Genomic DNA, 22,861 nt, shown 5'->3' with positions numbered 1-22,861 from the left:
AACCAGATGTGATGGAAATAGAAACAGGAAAAGGTTGGCAAACAAGGTTTTTTTTCTTTGTGTATATATGCGCAAGCGTGTTTGTCTCACTACATATTCATTGAAAGGCTTTACAAGAATAATTTGTGAAGGAAAGGTTTTCATAGTAATCGTCATACGAAGTTCTTCTATGTTGGGAAATGATTTACACAGTGATGCTTACACATTATGCATCCTGACCAGAATTTATGAAGTCCTGATCAAAATCTGTTACTGTAGTTCTGAATGAATTTACTGTATAAAATTGTTGACGAATGGTCTGAAGTTTTGGACAGTTTATGAGAAGGTTAAGATGTCCCCCACACCAGGGGCAACCTGGTGGTTGTTCCCCTCGCAAGAGGTATCCTTGCGTGGCATAAGTGTTCTGTCTTTAGTCTTGTTAGGACTACTCCTCCCGCCTTGTGGTATGGCACAAAGGTGGGGCGGTCAGAAAGACAGGGAAGAGTGGCGAATAATTTATTCTGACAGAGGGGTTGTTCAGAGGTTTTGCCATAAAGTCAGTATGTAGGTTGTAAGTAAGTTTACAGTCAGATGAAATAAGGAACGTATTTACCAGGGGACTGACATGCAGCCTTAGCAGCCTGGTCTGCTCGAACATTGCTGGAATGCCAGAATGGCAGGAGCCCAGATAAAGACAATGTCCTTGTTTCGTCGATAAGTGCTGCATGAATTTTATGACTCTTGACCACAAGGGTGATCAGATCATGTTGAATAAGAGCTTGGAGAGCAGAAAGAGAGTCTGAGATTATCAGAAAGTTGTGCTCCGAAGAGCGGTGAGCATGCTGCAAGGCAAGCACATAGCATAAAGTTCTGCTGTAAAGATAGAACTTTCGTCTGCCAATCGGAACTGAAGCAGCCATTGTGGTTGGCAGAAGGACTGCTGCCGCAGCGACTGGCCATCCACTTGGGATTTTGGAGCCATCTGTAAAGATTGCACAGAATTGAGGATAATCAGAAATAAGTTTACGAAAGTGTTGAAGATAGATGGGGTCACTAGTGTTCCCTTTTTGAAAGTTTAAGATCAAAGCGAATCTCAGGAACAGGGAGAATCAAGGAGGAGTGTGTTTGGAGGTAAAGCTCTACCTGCTTGATATCTACCTCTCGGCAGCTTGAAGATGAGGTGCTACTTTTGCGGAGTGAAAGAGGCTTTTTGCTCCTTGGTACGAATGGCAACAGGTGCAGGCACGCTGAGGTCTGAAGACAGCACGATACGCAGGATTCCCAGGATGGATTTTAAGCGACAGGCTACGATAGCATTGAGTTTCAAACGACGGGAGAGAAAGTGAGGCTCACCAGCTTCTGCGTACAAACTTTGTACAGGGTTGGTGCGAAAGGGCACCAGACAGATGTGCGGAACCCTTGTGATGAATTGGGATCACAGAATGTTTAAGGTAGGATCTCTCGAGCAGAGCCATAGATAATGGATCCGTGTTTCTCAGTCTAACTCTTGAGCGGATCAGGGCAGGTAGAGTACGTGGCAGAACCGTGCGATCGCTCCGTTCCAGCTGACATGGTCATCTACTCTAAGAATGTCCAAGGCTTTCTTGACAAATAGGCGTAAGATTTGATATGAGGTAGAAAGACGAAGAGACATTTACGGTCAAACGATGACCCCAAGAGAATTTAAACCTCTTGGACCACCTTGAGTACGTGCCTTTGACAGTGATAGAAGGGTTTGGAAACATACCTCTTCAGTTTGCAAAACTGGATGCATTACTGACTTCGTAGGAGAGAAATTGAAGCCGTTTTCTGTCACCCACTTTTGTACTGCATTTACGCACAGCTGAACGCTCGGCGTTCGAGGCATGGAAGGGGAGCGGCCTTGTATGCAGATAGCGAAGTCATCTACATACAAGAGCCTCTTAAACTGGACAGACTGATTTCAAGATTGAGTCGATTTTGATGTTGAAAAGAGTTGGAGAAAGAATCTGCGCTGAGGGACGCCCATTCCTGTTCCTGAGGATCAGACAGTATAGACCCTACTCTGACTTGAAAATGGCGTTTGAAAGAAAATTCTCAATGAAGAGTGCTACGACCCCGGAAGCCCATGGCATGGAGGTCTACAGAATACCCGCTTCCAGTTAGTGTCCGTAATGCCTTCTCTAAATCAAAAAACACCCTAGAACATGTTCTTTGCCGACAAAGCGTCCTGACAAAGTTTCAAAACGGACCAAATGGTCAGGTGCTGCGCGTTTTCTGAAGCCAGCATTGCAGTCGTTGGAGAGGAGACTCTGAGATTCGAGTACCAGGTATAGGCGAGCATTTACCATACGTTCTAGAGTTTTACATAGACAACTAGTGAGAGCGATTAGGCAGGCGAGGGCGGTAAGAATTTGGATCAGAGTATCCTTACCAGGTATTTGGAATAGGTATTAACTCTGCCCCATTCTCTCCCCGATTGGGAAAACAGCCGATACCCAAATAAAGTTGAAGATATCTAGAAGGAGAAGGAGAGAAGACTGGGAGATGTTTAGTATAGGCTGATAGAAATATTGTGCAGGACCCGGTGCAGAATCCTTGCACTTTTGAGGGCCTGTTGTTAGTTCAGAAAGAGAAAAAGGTAGGTTGTTTTTACTACTTTTCGGAGTTGTCTGAAGAAAAGTCATATACCCGATGATTCCTTGACAGATTGTTTAAGCGTTGAAAATCTGAAGAGTAGTGTGAAGAGGAAGAATTATGAGCAAAGGTGGATGCTAAGGAATTTGCGACATCCTGTGACCTCTGTGAGAATAGAGTCTCCAAACCCGCAGATGGCCTATTGACAGCCTGAAATCTTCCCTTTATCTTCCTTATGGCCGCCCACACCGTTTGAGAAGTGGTACGGGAGGATAATGAGGCCACAAATCTCTGCCACGCAAGTTTCCTTGCCTGTTTAAAAATATAACGGGTATGAGCTCGGGTACGTTTAAAATTTATTACATTTTCAGGAGTGGGTTGACGGCAAGACGCTGGGCTTTTTTCCGCGCGCGCTGAGCTACCCTACACTCCTCTGAAAACCAAGGCACCCTTGGTCGGTTATTACGGTGCCTTAGTACCGGAATCGTTTCTGATGCAATTTTATTTAAACTTGCAGTGAAAACTTTAGCAGGTGTAACATAGGATCTTTCTAATGTCTTCAATTTCAAAATTAAAAAACGGCGTTTCTGGTAAGGTGGGTGAGCAGAGGGTCTGAAATTCAAGCAGTCTGCCTTAGTTAAATTCCACCCGCCTTTGTGAAGGTTATCGTCCCGCTCCATACCATTTGTAAAATGTAAAACAAGGGGAAAATGATCGCTGCCACACAGGTCATCATGTACAGCCCAGTTAAAATCTAACAGGGTTCCCAGGGATCAGGGATGGTGCCAAAAAAGGACCTTAAAAGGACCTTAAAAGGACCTTTCATGCATTCGAAAGGACCTAAGTGACAGTCATCAATGCTTAAGTTTTTCTCTTGTGTGGTCGGAAAGATGTATTATTTATGAATCTGTGGTCTTCTCTATGTTCTCAAATACATGTATTTCTAGTAATAAATAATCAAAGAGTTAATTTTGATGCCTGTCTGCCATATTTAGATTAGATAACTTAAAAAGTGTCCTTAGCGCGCTGATAACATACACCGTTAATGTTCCAAGTTTTCTAGAAATCTAAAGTAATAATAATTGCAAAAACCTGAAAGCCATTCTTTGGTGTAATACAAAAGTCAGTTCACGTGTCCTCTCTCTCGCACACACACTCTAATGGGAAGAGAGAGATAGAAATAGAGCTATGCACAGTAGTACTAGAAGATCAAAGTTCAAGAAAGAGTAAGTTTCTAAAGAACTTTTGAAAAAAAAAGAGCGTTTTTTGCGAATACGGAAGGGCAACTAGTGTTGTACAGATGTGTAGACCAAACATTTTCTTGTGACTACAAGGAATGCCAAGGATTGGAGGATCAGATGAGGAATGAAAAGAGTGTGATCCTATGCTAAACCAAAGATGGAATGAGTCGAAACTGTCAAGCATTACAGCCCATTTTATTTTTAACCTTGAGATATTATTTAAGCATTCTTATTACACATACATGTAACACATGCAAACATATACATAAACAGCATGATATACTAATACACATAAGATTAAGATTACAAAATGACAAAGCAATCCATCTACTATAAGCAAAAGTTTCATTGATGAAATTCAATTCTTTGTCACCCCTACAGCTTTACCAATACTAAAACAATACAATTTCTTTACACAACCTAATTTCCTCTAAATAGTTCTGGTTTTTTAACATGTTCCATAGCATACATGTACAGAATTGTGCAGGCTTATTTAAACTGAAATAAACATTAATTCTGAATGTCACAATTCAACACCTTTTAATTTCTTCCTGTAATCTATCAATGTCTGACTGAATCTTTGTTATCTCCTTCTTCTGTCTTTGGCTAACAAACGCATGTTGTTAGATCTTTCAATAAGTGAAAAAACTTTTTTGCTCTTCAGCCTGGAAACTATGTCTGTCAGCCAGTTCCAGCAGGTGTCGTTCTTCGCACTGGTGGTCTTTAGCCTTTGTGAGTATTACCAGCTCATCTCCTAATCTCTTTCTGTGGACCTGCTTTTCTTCTGTTTCCTTCTGCTGCTTCTGCTCAGTGAGGTAACGTTCATACCTGCCATAGGCACTAGAAGCGGATATCATCAGTGGTTTGGAGATCTCAACATTTTCCACCCCTCCCACACTGTGAATATGATCAAGAATTACTCTGCGTGCTTTTAGTGCAGTCTGACTAAGATTGTCAGCTACTGTTTCTTTGTTGAATGAAAATCCTCTTTCCACTGTAGCTTGACCATGAGAGAGTAGGAGTAACTGTCTGACACAGACCACAACACCTGAAACTCTGCTTTTCCAGCAAGGGCATCATAAAACCAACTATCCAGTCTTTGTGTATAGGGTCAAAAGCCTTACTACCACACTCACCTGCAGAACTGTCAAGAAATTACGGAACTCTGACAATACCTTGTCACAAGTCACATCATCAAACCTTTTCACACCTTGGCAATACAACAAAACCTTTTTCATTTTTTGTATTGATTGTCTTTTTCCCCCATGGTCTTTGGGTTTAAGAAAGTTATGTTTCTCACTAGGGTGTACTTCAGTGGAGATTTTATCCTGCAATTTTAGAACAACTGCTTTCAAAAAATCTCTGCATTCAGCTCTGAAGGCCATGAGAGTTCCATCGTTTACTGATGACTGTTTCTTAGCTACAGCCAGTAGTCTATCAACCCTGAAGCCAAGTTCGATCATGCTCAGATTGACATGGTTAGAACTGTTGCATATATCAACCTGCACAAGTTGGAGGGCAGTTTCACATTTATTAAGTACATTTGACTTGATAAATTTGTGCATCAGATTTTTCATAATGTCATGTAAGTCTAAACAAAGGAAAGGAAGAAGAGGCTGATCAGCTTGGTATTTCTCAAAAAAGGTTCAAGTATACTGGCAATTAAACTAAAGAAAGCCAGACGACCATGAAAGCAAAGGGGTAGATAAGACTCCAGCTTTTACAATATCAAAAGATTTGTTCTTTGGCAATGTTTATTTTTTCTCCATTGCAGCTTTGACAAATTTTTCCAAGTATGGAAGCATAACAATTGCTTTTTCAGCAACAGAATTGTTTTCAAGCCATCGGTGAGCACAGAACTTGCTGGAAAAGATGTGGAACCAGTTACTTTTATATAATCTTTCTCTTCTGGCTGGGCTGTCTCTGAACAAGATATAAGCAGATGTAAGAAATGACTCAAGCTCCCATTGAGAAGCCTCGCACCCACGCCTAAATGCATTGTGCATAACATGGAGTCCACAGCTGCCCACATTTAACAAACCAACATTGTGATTGGTAATCATGTCGTTATTAATTTTCTCAAGAAGGTTTAGGTTTACAGAAGGTCCATCCATAGAAATTTGAAGTAAATTAGCTTGCTTGAAGTTGATTCGCTAATACCTTACTGAACTTTTGTTGAAGGTCTATGGGCCGCGGAATGACCCAAAAATTCCGAGGTCAGGTAATGAGTCCTTACAGCATTGTCACTCCAGTAACGAACATGGAAATCCAGCTGTTTAGTTTGAGTCTTATGGTTAGAAGATTCATCAAACAAAAGAACATACTCAGGCGACGAATTTACACAGTCCAGAAGCAATTTCGAAAAGTGAGGAGCAAGCCCAAATGAAGTTAGATAACTGGCTTTTGTTTGACCGCACTTAAATTCTGCAGCTACTTGGCTGTCTGGGAACATAAGTCGAAACAGTTCAGCAGACTTTTCAGCAGATCTGAAACTGTAGTGTGATTCCACAATCTTGAGAGTCCACAGGATCTCTGCCTTCAATCGTTCATTGCTCATCACGAAACTATTCAAAGAAAACATTTAAGTTACCATTATGTCTGTAAACATTATGTTCTGTCTGAATAAAAGACAGGTTTCAAAAAGCAATAATTAATGACATGATAATAAAATAAACTAAACTAAGTTAAAGTATAAAGATGGCAGCATAGTTGAAAATGAAAGTTATTTTCAGCTAACTGATTTAGCTTTAATGTTAAATTGTTGATTTTAAAAATCCAAAAATAATGTATTTGCTGGTAAAATAGGATAATAAGCATACATTATTAATTATACTTTCTTTTTAATCTTTCCTGATCAGATGCCAAAAATTCAGATCAATTTTCTGCAGCAAAGCTGTAGTAAGATTCGTGATTGTATTAAAACTCTATTTGTAGTTCGAATCATGAGAAAATGAAAATCTCAACTTTTTAATTTAAATAATTCTTTGCTATTTACTGATCTTTAAGCTATTGGCTTCACCGTAAATTAGACGATAGGCTTAATAAAGAGTGGAAAAAACCGCAAAATGTTATGCACGCTTTAATTTAATGTGTTTTCTAAGTACCCACATCGTTAACTAAATGAATCGCTAAAGATAAATAATTGTCAACTTACTGGACACACTGCAGAGCTGGTCGGTGCCGTCTGATTTGAGCGGCTGTGGATGTTCTCGATGACGAAAGTAATCAGTTACACAAAAGCGCGCATCTTTCAGAAATACTTTTATTTGCCTTTGGTGTCTTTCGGTAACCATGTGCTGTTTCAGAACACTTTCGCCCATTGATGAAAGATTCAGAGATATTTTGCAGGCAGCACATCGTGCCAAATGTTTATGCTCGAGTTTTATTAACCAATCTTTATACTGTCTTCCTTTAGCCACTTCTCCTGAAAAGAGCACTTCCCCGGCATCTTTCAAATTGTTAAGCAGACAAAGAAATGTGGTCGACACGACGAGAGTGAACTCGCGAAAGGCCGAAACGGACGTTCCCGCGCGAGCGAAGACTGGGTAGTCATCGTGATTAAAATAGCAATGCAGCGAAAAATCGTCGGTATTTTGCGCCAAAGTCTACTCCGGAAATAAATTTGTTGTAATATTATCGATAAAAGGACTTAAAAGGGTCACAGAGAAAATGTAAGGACCTGGTGAGAATTTGAAAGGACCGCATGGCAAATAAAAGGACTTAAAAGGCCTTTTGGCGAAAATTCAATATAAAAGGACTTAAAAGGACCTTGCAAGGACCTGGGAACCCTGTCTAATAAAAGTGCTGGGCTGACCACTGACAAATCAATTGCTGACTCTGTGCTGTTGTGTGGACGGCAAAAGGTGTTTGAACCGTCATTCAGAATACAGAGATCATTTTCCATAAAAAATGATCCCAACAACTTCCTCTGGTGGTCAGTCGAGCCCCGCCCCACATGGGTGGTGTCCATTAAAGTCACCCAAAAGAAGGACGGGAGTAGGAAGTTGGGTTAAAAGACTCTCAAGGTCCTGTCGGGATATCCGAGCTGATGGAGGTAGATAAAGACTGCATATAGTGATAGTTTCGCCCAGAGAAACTCGGGCAGCAACAGCTTGAAGATTAGTATTGAGTGGAACCTGGCTAAATAAAAGGTATTGAACAATAAAAAGAGCAGTCCCTCCTGAAGTACGTCATTTGGTGAATCTTGACGTAGAACTCGAGAGCCTTTGAAGAAAAAGAGTTTGTATGAAGAAGATGAGTCTCTTGCAGAGCTATTACATCAAGAGAAAAGCGAGATGTTAGGCATCGGAGTTCTTCAAAGTTTGCTCGGATCCCTCGACAGTTCCATTGAAGGATTTTAGACATGTGTTATCTGTGAGGAAGGGACGTAGATCGCCCCATAGTAACTGAGGGAGAAGATACAGGAGAGGGCAGGGGACGGCAGGAAGGTGAAGGCGACATTAAGCGTCGCTCATCCATATCCATTCCCTGCTCGCCAAGAGGAGTGAAGCGATTAAGAACTGGTATAGGTGCTGCTGTGGTGGTCCCGGATGTAGTGGATTTCAGGTGATTTTGTTTGTTTTGGTATTCTTGTCTGTCGTGTGTGATATTCTTGTTTTGAATTGCGCGTTTGCTGTCTGACGGTGTTTCTGGTTGGTGAGGTGGAAGGCTTTGACTGTGGATGCTTGTGTAGCTTGGGATGCTTGAGTTTTCTGTGTTTGACTGGGCGCCACCACAAACTTGCAGGAGGAGGAGGAGGAGGAGGAGGAGGAGGAGGAGAGGAGGAGGAGGAGGAGGCGGCATAGATTGAGTATAGGAACAGGGCCTTTCTGACCCAAGTCATGTCAGTCTGTATGGACACAGAGGTGAAGGTCGCTTTATGACTGCTGCTGAATAAGATATGGAATTCGAAGTAGAAGGTGTTCCTGAGGAGCCACCCCACTACGCGACGGCGAGCCTCAGCATACGAGACGCCAGATTCCGCACGTACGCGTTGAATGGCTGCCTCTTCCTTCCACTTCGGCAGTCTTTAGATGATGCGACGTGTGCTCCATCACAGTTTGCACATTTTGCGCTTGAAGAGCAATCAGCTGCCGCATGGCCGTGGGTACCCGCCGCAGCGAAAGCAGCGGGCCTGGACCTGCAGAAGCTCGCCCCATGACCATAACGCTGCAGTTGAAACAGCGCAAGGGAGATGGAATGAAGATTGAAACTTTTACCCGTAGTACCCGTCGGGTATTTGGGTAGACAGAAGGTTAGAAATAAGGTGTTTGTGGAATAGATTCCCATCCCTCTTTAGTGTGAACTCGTTGTACTGCTGAGACCCCCTGAGATGCCAATTGCTGACCTGATGTCAGTCTCAGTCATCCCAGCAAGGTCTGGGCAACGAATGACCCCTTTCGAAGAGTTGAGGGATCGATGTGATGTAACTTTTATGGGCGATCGACGAACTGTTTACCGTCCATCGGCGTAGGGCTTCAGAAGCTTTTTGATTTGCGCACTGAACAAGGAATTGTCCAGAGCGCAAACGTCTATAGTAGAAAAATTGTTGGAAATGTTTTAAAACCTTTCGCTATGCAAAAGGTGATAGAGACGAGAGAGGTCGGTCCTGCTCTGCGCCTTCTACCACCAAAAAACGGGGCCAGGCCCCCTCAATACTTTCTCTCACTTCCTCTTCACTATCAGAGGAATCATCTTCTCGAATGTGTTTCCCCAGGTTAGATAATTTTTTGGCCATGATAAAAGGATTAACGTTTCGTTCCTTGTGCTCCCCACCCACCACGGAGTCCAACTAGGGGATGCGACCGAGCGGTACCACTTGGGTATTTCCAGCAGGGTCACACCAGGGCTACACAAGGAATATACTCTGGCCTCCAGAAGCAAGACCAGATTGACCCGGCCGCAGCCTTCTAGCAAAGCTAGGGCAATTCACGACCAGCCGCTTGATTGGTGTGGGCCACACCAACCCCCCGTCTAGGGAAGTCCGGGCCAAAGAGGTGTGTTGGTATGATGGGCCGTAACCCATCAGGGACCTCAACCTCCAGGATCCCATCCTCCCCCGACACGGGTCGCCCTGCACGGCAAACGCAGGGGACCTAAAGAAGGCCACAGACAGGAAATGATGTTCGAAGAAAGATGTAATGGGAGAAGGAAAAACAGAAGAAGGACCGGTGAAGTCAGAAGAAAGGAAGGGTAAAACTGTAGTAAATGAGGGAGATGTTTACTTTGAAAAAGAATAGAGATGAAAGGGCCAATGAAGCAAGAAAAAAGAAAAGCCTGAGGAAAAGGGGTGGGCCAGCTTTGTCACCCAGCCAGAGAAAGGCTGGGTGTTCGCCCCCGGCACTAGAAGCCGGGCCCTTGAGGGCAACTCATATGAGGGAATGACGTTCCGAGTAGTGCACGAAGGACAGCTAACAAGAAGCTTCGAGGTGAGGACAGGGGTCAGGCAAGGCTGCCTGCTTTCACCGTTGCTGTTCCTGATCGCAATCGACTGGGTGATGAAGCAAGCCACCAGTGAAAGGCGAAATGGAATCCAGTGGACTCTGTGGAGCCAACTAGACGACCTTGACTTTGCAGACGATCTGACACTCCTGTCCCACAGCCACCGACAGATGCAAGACAAGTCATCAGAGATCCAGTCAGCCTCGGCACAAGTGGGGCTACACATCCATCAGGGCAAGACCAAGCTCCTGAAGGTCAACACTGACTGTGAAGAGCCAATCAGGATGGATGGGGAGCCACTAGAAGAAGTCGACGCCTTTACCTACCTCGGGAGTGTGGTGGACAAACAGGGAGGGACAGACGCGGATGTAAAGATGAGGATTAGCAAAGCAAGAGGCGCATTCATACAGCTTAGAAGGGTCTGGAACTCCGGGAGCATCGGCTACAAGACCAAGATCTGTCTCTTCAACTCCAAAGTCAAGTCAGTCCTACTATATGGAGCAGAGACGTGGAGGACGACCAAGGGCACAATGAAGAAGATCCAAACCTTTGTGAACCAGTGCCTGCGTAGAATCCTCAGAATCCACTGGCCAGAGAAAATACGCAACACCGACCTGTGGCAGAGAACAAAACAGCAGCCTATGGAGGAAGAAATCCTGCGGAGATGATGGGGTTAGCTAGGGCACACCCTACAGAAGCCAGCGTCCAACGTCACGAGACAGTCGCTGACATGGAACCCTCAGGGAAAGAGAAAGCGAGGAAGGCCGAGAAACACCTGGAGATGGGACCTCGCCGCCGACACCAAGCTCACCGGACTCGAATGGGGGCAGCTGGTGACGGTAGCCCAGGACAGGAGGCGTTGGAGGACTGTAGTCGATGGCCTATGCACCAGGAGGGGCGAAAGGCCAAACTGAACCAGACGGAGTTCTGTACTATGCAGTTTGTGAAGAGGGCATGCAGAGCAGCCAGCAAGTAAGGAGTTGCAGTAATCAAGCTGAAAAAGTACAAATGCACAGACAAGAGTATTAGCAGAATGTGGCAGATGGCGCTGATCATAACAGGCAGACAGCTGTAACTTGTTTATCAAGAGTCGGATCTGCAGTGACAATGAATCCCGCCTTCCTGAGGGATGATGCAAAGGTGATGTTGGTTTTGCCCACCTTGATGTGATTTGGGGGACAAACGAGTGAAGATTGATTTCTTCTTCTTGAGCAAAGGACAGCTTCTGTTTTATCATCATTGAGTTTAGGTTTGTTACCATCCAGTCTTTAACAAAGCTGATACAGGCTTCTATGTGCTAGTAGCAGGGTGAAACTCAGCCATGTATTCATGTTACTGGTTACGAGGATAGCATTCTTAATGTATTCATATGCTGGTTACTATCTACTTGTATTGCATAAATTAAGTTGGCAACAGTCTCCAACTTTTTGAGATCTTGAGTCAAAAGCTGTGATAAACCAAAAGTGAAATCCTGTAAAAGCACGATACGAGTGCTAACGCTCATACAGTGTAAATCTTTTCGATGGACAGGTCAATAGTCTACTACACTCAAATGAGTTTTTCAGGCATTACATTCCAATTTTTAATAGATTTTGAAAGATGTAGTTGATTTCACACATACATTATATCAAGAAAATTTATTAAAATTTTATTTTTGGTTAAAAAAAGAGTTACTGTCAACAGTATGGCTGTATGGAGGGTATTTGGACCCCCTACAACTTATTCATCAAACGTTGTTTACGAGACAAATGAACTTTAAAGGACTAAAGCCAATAACTGCTGTTACAAAATATGACACTTGATTATCAAATATTTAGGAATTTTCTTATTTACACTAAAACAGTTTATAGAAAAGGCAAAATATTTTTGGAGCCACACCTACCCTGATAAAAATCTTGAATGAAATGATCCCATGCTAATCCATCACTAAAATATTAATGATAATTATCTGGAGCAAACTGAAAGCAGTCTGACTTTATCAGATGAGATGAGACAACCTTAATATCAAGCTGTCTCTAACTATAGCCCTACTTTTTTTGATTGCCATCTCCCTGCCCAACCAATCTTCAACCCATTCACTCTCTGGGCTCTTGGCTGATCTTTGATTTTCCCCTTGCTGTTAAAACCCATCTCCTGAAACACCCCTACCCCTGCTCAATTCTATACCCAGAGTTGTTATAGGAAGTGACCCAGAGTTGTTATAGGAAGTGACCCTATAGAGTTTAGGTTCAGGCTTTGGTTCATCAGCTTTGCTTAGTTTTAACAGCTTTACCTCATGTGGGCCTGCTTGTATTTTGTTTCTGCATCATTGATGCTTTTTTGGGCAACTGAAACAAATCAAAAATTACAAAAATACTGACGATATAGTGCCTAAGTAATAATAATCAAAATAAAGTTAATTTATATGCTTCACCCCAATATCAAAGGATAGCTCAAAGCACTTCACAACAAATATAAAACAGTAATAAGCGGTCTCAAAAAAAAAAGTTCATTGTGTTCACGGTTAGTGTAGCTACTCATGCTGCAAAGATGAATGCCATCAGCATGGAGGTGGTCACTCCAGCCTCCTCTTTTTCCGACACTCTATTGACTTGCAGCTGTGATTTCCAGTTGTAGCAGTCGCAGTGGTAATGGTAGTGTGGAGGCAGCAACAACATTTGGTCCATTTTGTCACACACATGACCATTATTGAGGTGGCATCAACACAATGGCTGTTTAGAAGCAGCAGCAGGATTGCAGAAAAGAGATCAGAGGACTCACGTAGATCCATAATGTAATGCAGAGGGGAAAAATGTTGTAAGAAAAATTGATAGCAGAGTAGAAACCATTGAACAGCTGCAGGAAAGTAAAGAGAATTAACATAGCAAATGAAAAACTGGAGTCAAGATGGCATTTGAAACCATTAGATTATGAAGAAGACAAGTGAGCATAAACACGAGAAAACAGTCCAGAACAGTGGCAGGCAAATGCAACTAAAAGCACATATTGACAGTATTCAGCAGATGCCAAAAATGATGAAAACCCAAGGGCACTACGAAAAAACAAAATCAAACAAAAAATGAACAGAGAGTGAAGGGACATCACTCTTCATCAAAGAATCCTTTTAAGACTTGCATAAAACTAATATCAGGGCTTCTGCTAAGGCTAAATTCTTTGGGGTCCCAGGAACCTCTTCTTAAGATTTTTAAGGGGTCCCTGTTCTTCGCCCAAATTTGAATGGGACCCCTTTGACGAAAACTGAAGGGTCTTCCGAACTTTTAATGCGTACGCAATTTTTGCGTAAGCAGAAGCCCTGTAATATATAGAGATGATAAACTAATACTTACAAGCAGAACTGATTATGTTTGATTTGTTTACAGACATTTCAAATTAATCTATCCAACTGGCTGTCACTTAAGTTTATGAGCAAAGCAAATGCTTGTCTTTTGTGTGCACTAGCTAGCTTGAATAGCTCCACCCATTAGAACTGATAATAGCAGTTTGCCGCGATTGGATGAGTGTAAGTAAGAATGACGAGCTTAAGCTATCAATCTCTCTATGTTGTTTTTTAAACACCTAATGCTTTTCACGGGGAGAGGCCAGACTAAAATGTTGCACTCTGGACCTCCAGATTAGGGGGTTTGCTTTGGGCTAACAACCCACTCATGTAAAAATAAGCTGTTACAGAAACTGCAACAATATCACAAGGCCTGGTCGGGAAGATTCCTCTCTAGAAGAGCTTATGACGCATGCTGGTGAAAGCCTTAGGAAAGCCAGCTTGCTGACTCATTTTCTGAGGCAAAGGACATCAGAACCACCTGGACCCAACTGAAGGTGGCTGCCCAAAACCGGGTCTGTTGGCGAGATGTTGTTGCGGCCCTATGCTCCTCAGAGGAGCAACAAGGAATAAACTAACTAATGCTGTTTCACAGCTTCTGACAATCATCATGTAGCTGACCATAAACTTCAAAGGAAAACATTAAAAAATCTTGACTAAATCATAAAGTGAATATCAGCAATTTTTCTTACATTTACATACCTCATAAACTAGGCAAACAAAAACTTCATAAAAACTGCAAATGAAATGGTCTATTAATGTTTTGAAAAGTATTCTTAATGATCCCCATTACTAAAATCGGTACACAGTTCTACATACTTGCACTAACCTAGCAGCTGTTTTTTGAGTGTGGCTGCTTCACCATCATCATTGGTTGAGAGGCCAGCACAAACTGCCTGGTAACGTTTCTGTGCAGCTGTGTACGCTGTAGCTCCCTTCTCACTTTCTTCTCTCACAGCTTGAATCTCTGCAGTCATCTTGTCCAGTTCTTTCTGACAAGCAGCTTGTGCTTTAGCATTCTGTAAAATTGACATGAAGCTAAAGGATCCTTTGTCAGACACTGATAGGCTACAAAATCCATTATGGTCTCCCTCAACACTATTGACCCATGTCAGCAATGCATAAAAAACCTGCTATTTTCGTTAATCATTTTGATGGAAAGGAAATGGAAAAGGTGTGTAGATGGTAAGTGGTTTGCATGGGAGTGTGTAGTATCCCATGACTCCCACTTTTTCCTTGATGTAACAGTGGCATTGACAGGCTTCATTATTATAAACCGAAAATATAAGGGCTGAAAAAGAAGGAGTGACTTCTGCAGCTGTTTTGTGTTGTTGACCAGGATAGGAAAACTTGTTTTCCTTGGGACTGTGTAGTACTGACAAGACTTGTTAAAACAGTGTAAATTATTCATACGATATCAATCATGTTTTTGAAAATGTTCAAGTTTTCAACTGAATTATTAATTGGGGAATATCAAATTAGTAGCATAGTGAATTTAAATTTGAATGATCATTAGATATTAAGGAGTTTACTTTTCTCTCTAGGTTTTCCCCCCTCTTTTATCTGTGTTCTTTACAGATTGGTGTGCCAGATCTTGCTGGAATTCTACAGGGGCAGCAAATGGAAAAAAATTGTTGTGTCTGTATTCTTTGATGTTGGAGCTACTAACCTGATGAGGCATCCAGTAGGACTTTCTATGGGTAACTGTAATGAAAGACTGTTGATAGCGTAAACATAATAAATGAGACAAATATTACAGGCATTAATTGTATGATCTTCAAAAATTGTGAATCCACCAGCAGTAGGCTTACATCATCCAAACTTTTTGTTAACTCCTTGAAGCGCTTCTGCTCCACATTAAGTCCTTCTCTGCAGCTGTCAAGGGCACTTTGAGCAGTAGCATCTTTCTTTTGCCAGACTCCTAAATCCGCCTCCAATTGTAACATCACTCCCCCAGATTCCTGGTGTAAATGTAAGGACACAAGTACTTAATGCATTGTACAATTATGTTGTAGAGAAAACAACTTATGGTGGCAATAACTGCAGCCCTTCTCAATTATGAGAAAGATAAATCGCATTTCAGGGGGGGACTGCAGAGAAGCCAAATGATCTGCTCTTGACCACAGTCATAATTGGGAGCAAGACCATTTCCTATGATTGAAGACTATCCTGATGCCAAATATTTCTTGCATGCTGTTATGATACATACAGCATAATCAATTTATTCGTTGATGAGCAGAGTTTCACAATATTGTAATAAAGTGCTGAATGTTTGAATCATATTGACCACTGCTAACAGTTTTCTTCCTTTTCAGTTTTGGTTAGGGATTCTATTGTTTACTGGTCTTTCTGTATGAGGATAGTCTCTGTGTGTTGAATTTGATTGTTGTCAGTGTACTGAATCTTTTTTCCTGATCAATCTGTGTGGATTCTGTTTTTCTGAGGGCTGTCTGTACTGATTCTGTATGAACACCTACTATAATGGTAGTCAAATAATGGATGAATTATTGACTTAATCATATTTATAATTCAAGACATGAGTTTGAGTCAATCACATTGCTGATCTGAGATGGATAAGTGTTTTCTTGAGTAAATGTTTCCATTTATTTTAGAGGATAAACAGATAATTATGACGTCACACCACCTTCTGTCATTTGTGCAGTGCCTTGAGCTTGCTAGCAAAACTTCTTTGATGATTATTATTTACATACCGCATCTCGCTTTTTTGTCAGCTCAGCAATCTTTTTGTCCAGCTTTGCCACCTCCTTTGCAATCTGTGCAAAGACGTGTTCAAAAACAACAGTGTGTGATGCAGTCTCTATCTTGTTCAATATATTAGTAAGATATAAATGTATGATGCTGTCATTCAAGTGAATAGAAGAAAAGTCTTTTATAGAAAGGTTTAGAAACATAAGTGAGAAACAATTTTTGTACTGTTTAACACTGCCAGATGTACATAATATAAATGTACACAACAATGAAATTACAATAATACAAATATAGTATACAATGTTACTAAACTTAGTGATATGCAATTTTGAATTTTCTTCTATGCAATCAACTTGCATACAACAGACAAAAGCTGCAAATTTTCATAAATAAAACAGCCCTTCAAAATGAATTAGTAGTACCAGGGTCACCAAGATGAGGGTTTGGTAAAAAGCAACATGTGAAAAGCTGGGAAAATTTGGGCTCCTCATAGAAGTGTTGGGATTTCCCCCCCAATTTTAAAATTCTTTATAAAGAATGAAGTCTTTAAATTCAATAAGTTAATAAAAGACTTTATAAGCCAAAGTACACATGATGGAAAGCAGGCAAAAAAAAAAAAAAAAGAAGGAAAAAATTCCTCCTTTTACCCTTGCCCTTTTTTTTTCTTTTAAAAAGTAGAAATCAGGTTTTGAAAAAGTTTGCAAAAGTACATGATCTTTCATTGATGTATTCATTTTTGTTCTGTTACTGAGATAGCTCCTACCTTTTTAAACCAGCATAGATTCTCACAAATACGTTATCAGGTTGTATGTCAAAATCACAACATATGTTCCTCAGGTCAACTCAGACTTACCTCTTCTATTTGTTCATGCATTTGTTTCATCAGTTCTTGCATCTCCAGTAGTTCCATGGCTGACTTTTTTTTCTTTTCCTATGAAAGGTTCTGTAATCTTAATGTCTTCCACACAGGGGTAAAAAAAAAATGTTCAGATATGCATGCATCATTGTGCTTACTGCTAATAAACTATTTGAAACAGCAGCTCTTCCACTATAACTTAAAATTGCTTTCAACTCTGTCAGTTTACAAGGTAGGACTGATTAAAATCAATTTAGAAATACCTTTTCCTCATTAAATTTGTTGGCTTGTGCCAAATTAATTTCCTAAGATTTACAAGAAATTTGACACTACAAATACCCTATCTATGGCATATGGAAACCTTTGGGAACAAAGTGGTACAAAAAGACTTCGTCATCAATACCTCGGCGCAGACAAATTGGTAGGCCACATACAGCTTGCTCAGATGTTCCAGTTCTCTCAGAATCTTCTGATACTCCAGATACGAAGATCTTTCATCACGCAGTTTATTTAATGTTGGTGTGATGTCTTCCTTCAGCACCTGCCAGAACACACAGGAAAGGTTAATAACATCCCATCCTTTAAAGAGAGAGAGAGAGAGAGAAGTGTGAGTATATTTTGGTGTTTTACACTGTCAGCAAACACAACCATATCCTGGCGAGGTGATCCATCCTCTAAAATCTTGTCTTAAAATATCAAAAAGTAAACCCACTTAGATACCCTAGGTCTGTTATGCCTACCAGAGGACAGACCATAATGGAAAATTGTGTTGGCTGCTTCACCTCCCAGCTCCACCCCGTGATCATGTAGATTAAGGGACTTAAAAATTTAACATGCACTTTAAATCACAAGCAAAAAGAAGGTAAAAATGTTAGTAGTCTTAGTGTTAGGGTTAGAATAAAGCACAATTTATAAAGCTATCTTTAGATACCTGCTTCAAATACTTACAGTATCAATTTCATGCAGTTTTGCATCCTTTTTTTCAATTATTTTCTGAGCAGCTTCTCGTTTTGCTTCATACAACCGTGTACCTGCTGCTTCCTCAATCATGGACAGAATCTGAGTGCACACACATACACAAAAAAAGAAACATCAAACTTCCTATAAGATGATTCAACGTGAACCTATGCTTGTGCATTGGGAAACATTTGATCATTTGCAGTCTTGTATTTTAAATGTTTTCAATGTAAACAGTGACCAGAGAAGGACATGCCTAAATTCTGCTGCACTGTCCTGCTTCCAAGCTGTGACTGCACTATCTGCTAATCTGTGTCAAAACACATTTAAAGACCAACCCGAATGGCTTGCATTTTTTGCAGATTTTGATAGCAAGAGCCGCAAAATCTCATTTTTGTGTACATCACACTAGTGGGCACACCAACACAACATTGCCAGCAGTCAACAACAAACAAGGAAAATGAGCATCAAGTCAGATTCTACGGACGCTGACAGTATACAGTTATCGTGCAATGGTAGCAGGTTTTTTGGAACTGGATGGACAAATAAAACCATACATGTTTGAGCCTGAGGGCTTCCCAGTATCAAGCTCATTAGAGGCACAGGGTGGTAGTGATGGCAAAGAAGACTAGACTTCACACAACCACATGGTAAGTACAATATATGTTTGTCTAATGCTGCAAGCAGATTATTGCTTATTGTTATCTGCGTGTAGATCCAAGTGTAATAAAAAATAATTAACACCAAGATTGGACATTTGTCACTGTTATTGATTTTCAAGTCGATGTCTAAGACCATAGTTTCTTTGTTTGAGATCTGCTAGGCCTGGTGAGAATGATTTCCTAAAGTTGAAGGAGGCAGTTAAGGTTACTGATGTTAAAGTTGGACTGCTGGTTTTATAACTGTATGTAGATGAGTGTTGTTGATTCCCAAAGTTGAAATTTCAGAAGTAGCTAGCAAACATTTTGTAACAGTTATACCGTTATCATACAGGTAGTCCTTGGGTTACGACGGTCTCGAGTTACGTCGTTTCGTGGTTACGACGCTCATTCCGACTTGCGAGGTCAGTGCATCATAGAAAAGGAAAGCCATCACCATGGAGGTGAAAGTGGATAACATAAGGCAATCTGAGAAGGGAAAACAGCAACAGAAACTGTCAGGTCATTATAGGACTTAGTCGCTCGACTGTCGCTACGATTATCAAGGATAAAGATCGCATCCTTGAACACGTGAAAGGATCTGTTCCTATGAAAGCGACAGTGGTAACAAAGCGTACTGTACTGCACAATATTGTACTGCACTTATGTTTATTAATAATTATGTAGGGTACTGTGTTAGGATAGGTGTTTGGATGGGCTAAGTGTTTGCAGTACTGTACTGTTATTATGGTACAGTACTGTATGAACGTATGATCCGACTTACGTTGAAATTCGGTTTACGACGCCGCGTTAAGAACGGATCACCGTCGTAAGTCGAGGACTACCTGTATTTTGTTTATATATCTATTAATAGTTAGTGTTATGCCTTACAACAATGTAAAGTTTGATCAGAACTGGAATACATGTGCTGCATATCTTCACAGGGGTTTAAAAAGGTTGAATTACTACTCTTTAGAATGTGATGTTTTAAGCAAATTTACAAAATTATGTTCAGTTAAAACAGACTTAAGTATTGGAAATATTAATATGGTATTGAATGCTTGCATAGTGACCATTTTTAACATGCACATCCTGCAGGTTCTGTGAATTTTGATAAAACAAGCTCATCATGAATTTTTAGTACATTAAGTGGCGTATTATTTTTTTTTCCTAACTATTTTTAAAAAAATCTTGCTAAGTGAGATACTATGCCTTTCAGTTGTTAAATCAGCAACTGCTGTCTGATGCATCAAAGAATCAAAATGCTGCTCAGAAATTCAGCAGGTTACCAATAAATGGAAGCAGAGCAGGTTGAATGCATCTGCCAGCACCCAGGATTCAGTTTAGTCTATCTGGACACCTGGGTGCCAGAAACAGCTTATCTTAAGAGCTCTTTCTGTTATTTATTGGTTTTAGAAGCAGAAATAGCAAAAAGATTCTAGCTGTAAAAGTTGATAAAGAACAAAATTTATGTAGATTAAACACCTTAAAACAAATAAGCATTAATGCTCATAGTTACAGGCAAAATTAATGTGACTGGCAATGAAATTAGCAAGAAAAGAAAAATAAACCTCAGGTGGCTTCATGTTGAGAACTTTAGTAATGCGACCTTGCATGATCAGGAAGTGTGGATTGTTAACATTCAGCTGCACTGAGCGGAAAAGATCCTGCACACGGTTGTTGTTGGCATTGCTTCCATTAATCAGGTATTTGTTTCGTCCACCAATGACCACCTGCTCAGAATAAACAGATAACAAGTCATATTCACCACAAGTTACAGTATCCTTGTTACATTAATGGTTGTATTCAATTGGCAATGACAATGACAATTCTTTATTTACGAGAGGTAAAATAAGCAAGAAAATGCTTTTTTCCATTTAGCCCTCGCCCTTTACAGGGAAGGAAATTATCTACATAAATGAAGTGATTAAGAATTATAGAAAAAAAATGTAGTAAACATAAAGAAAGGTGGATATGTAAAAAAGTGATGGGTAAGAAAAAATATGCATATATTTACAAGGTTTCCTGGAGTTGGGAGGAATCTCTAGAGGCCTCATCTATGTCTTGAAAGTATTTAGATAGATGGCAAGAAAGCAACTACCACATACCAATATCTGTTAACAACTTAGTAACCTGAGAGGAACGTGTGATTGTCTGTGTATGCAACCATGCAAACAGTGGTGAAAGCATCATGATCAGGTATGTCAGTGATGAAAGTGTCAACAAATAATGTCATGTCAGGAGCAGAACATTCAGTGATGGAAGGGTCACTGGCAGACATATCAAAGTAGTTTTTCCTGCATCAGTTGACAAAAGTAACTAGCATTCACTTGAATTCGAATTTTCCCATATTTTGACTTAAGTTATTCAAGTTATTTAGATGTACAAAAGTGCAATAAAAAAAATCTGGTTAGTCCTCTTTTTATGGTTTCTAATAGTTTTGAATCTCACCTGTCTAGTAACAACTATCTCATCATATTGGTCATATCCAAGTGGACTCTGCTTCTTGTCAGAATTGTCAAATGTGATACAGACGGTTGCCTTGGTAACACCTGCCTGGCCATTTTTGTACACAAGTTCTTGAAGATTTGTGGCCCGTACCTATACACAACAGAATCCAAAAATGCAGCTCAGTCATAACCCACATATGATCTGTAACCTATCTAGTGTAGCCTTAGTAAAGTCTCTCTAGACTCCATCCAAGTGGGTCAAGCTAGAATCCCCCTCTCCAGCTCCGTACGGAACCTTGGACTCTATGTTGACAATCTTCTATGTCAGATCATGTCAGTTCTGTAGTCAAGGCATGTTATTTCCATATCCGCACTCTTGGATGACTCCGACCCAGTCTTAATAAGAAGACTGCAAATGCAGTTGCTGTGTCCCTCATCGGTTCTACATTAGACTATGCCAACAGCTGCCTCTGGGGGATTTCAAAGAGTGAGTTGTCGAGGCTACAGCGAGTGCAGAATACGGCTGCGAGGATAGTTGCAGGAAAGAAAACAACTGACCACATTACTCCTGTACTTCGTGACCTACATTGGCTTCCTGTGGAGAAGCGAATTGAGCACAAATTGTTAACCTTAACCTATGGCTGTCTTCACGACCTTGCGCCTGTCTATCTGCAAGAACTCATTCGCTGTTACCAACCCCAGCGGAACCTTCGTTCAGCAGCACACTTCAGACTTGAACGACCGAGTGTTCAGTCAGGGAATGCTAATAAGAAGACTGCGGGTTTCAGATCCTTCTCCAATGTAGCCCCGCTTTTGTGGAACTCGCTTCCCCTCTCGACCAAGGAGTCTGATAATATTGGATCTTTCAAGAAAACTCTTAAGACTCACTTGTTTAAACTTTTTTGAAGTTTTCATTTGACCTGCAGTTTGGTGGCTGCTGGGATCACCGCGCATTAAGCGCATCTTTGTGATGCGGATACTAGCGCGCTACAAAACTACATCATCATCATCATCATCATAGTGTCCTTCAATCTAGTACATAAGCTTTGTTTTACCAATAAAAATATATTTCTAAGATAAAAATACAAAACTGACTCTATAGTCTACGTTGTAGTCAAAAATACTTACCGACTGCAAAAAAAAAAAATTCTAACCTAATGACCAGTCACTGAATTAGGCAAAGATGATTGTTTAAGTGTACCTGCAACATTTGCTTGCTATCACTCGCCGGGGGGAGAACCAAAAAACATTATTTAAATATTAAGTTTCTTTTTGATCCTTTCGTATTTAACTCTGTTGCGGAAATTACTCAGTTAAACTTAAACTTAAGATTGGTTATTGTATCTACTTACGTGACTTAGATTTGTAATGCCAAGCAAAAAACAAATGGCATCAAGTATGTTTGACTTGCCGCTTCCATTCAAGCCAGTAATTGCGTTGAAAAGAGGATCGAATCCATTGATCTCTGTCCTCTGTGCGTAAGACTTAAAGCCATCGATAACCACTGATTTAATAAACATGCCGTTGATGTTTGTTTTGTTTTTTTACATCAACGCAGCAAACAGTAAATCAAGTTGTCTTGTACTGTATGCCGTTGACCCGCGAGTTAAATGTGGCGCTCAAAATGCTCCCTTCCTTTCACGCATGCGCAAGAGACG

The 22,861-nt window shown here is 40.8% G+C and overlaps 1 protein-coding gene across 1 annotated transcript in view; it reads right to left on the bottom strand.

Annotated features, from left to right (window-relative positions):
* Window positions 1–22,861, bottom strand: part of LOC112573921 (structural maintenance of chromosomes protein 2-like) — a 54,661-nt gene extending 31,800 nt beyond the window's left edge. The window contains 10 exon segments of the mRNA XM_025254622.1: window positions 12,550–12,604; window positions 14,423–14,612; window positions 15,405–15,554; window positions 16,305–16,367; window positions 17,156–17,233; window positions 17,562–17,699; window positions 18,107–18,217; window positions 20,325–20,486; window positions 21,205–21,354; window positions 22,556–22,861. Coding sequence (XP_025110407.1) covers window positions 12,550–12,604; window positions 14,423–14,612; window positions 15,405–15,554; window positions 16,305–16,367; window positions 17,156–17,233; window positions 17,562–17,699; window positions 18,107–18,217; window positions 20,325–20,486; window positions 21,205–21,354; window positions 22,556–22,723 — 1,265 coding nt within the window. The 5' untranslated portion in view covers window positions 22,724–22,861.

Source organism: Pomacea canaliculata, linkage group LG10 (genome assembly GCF_003073045.1).
Source record: "Pomacea canaliculata isolate SZHN2017 linkage group LG10, ASM307304v1, whole genome shotgun sequence".
Lineage (NCBI taxonomy): Eukaryota > Metazoa > Mollusca > Gastropoda > Architaenioglossa > Ampullariidae > Pomacea > Pomacea canaliculata.
This window is presented reverse-complemented; position numbering and strand designations above follow the sequence as displayed.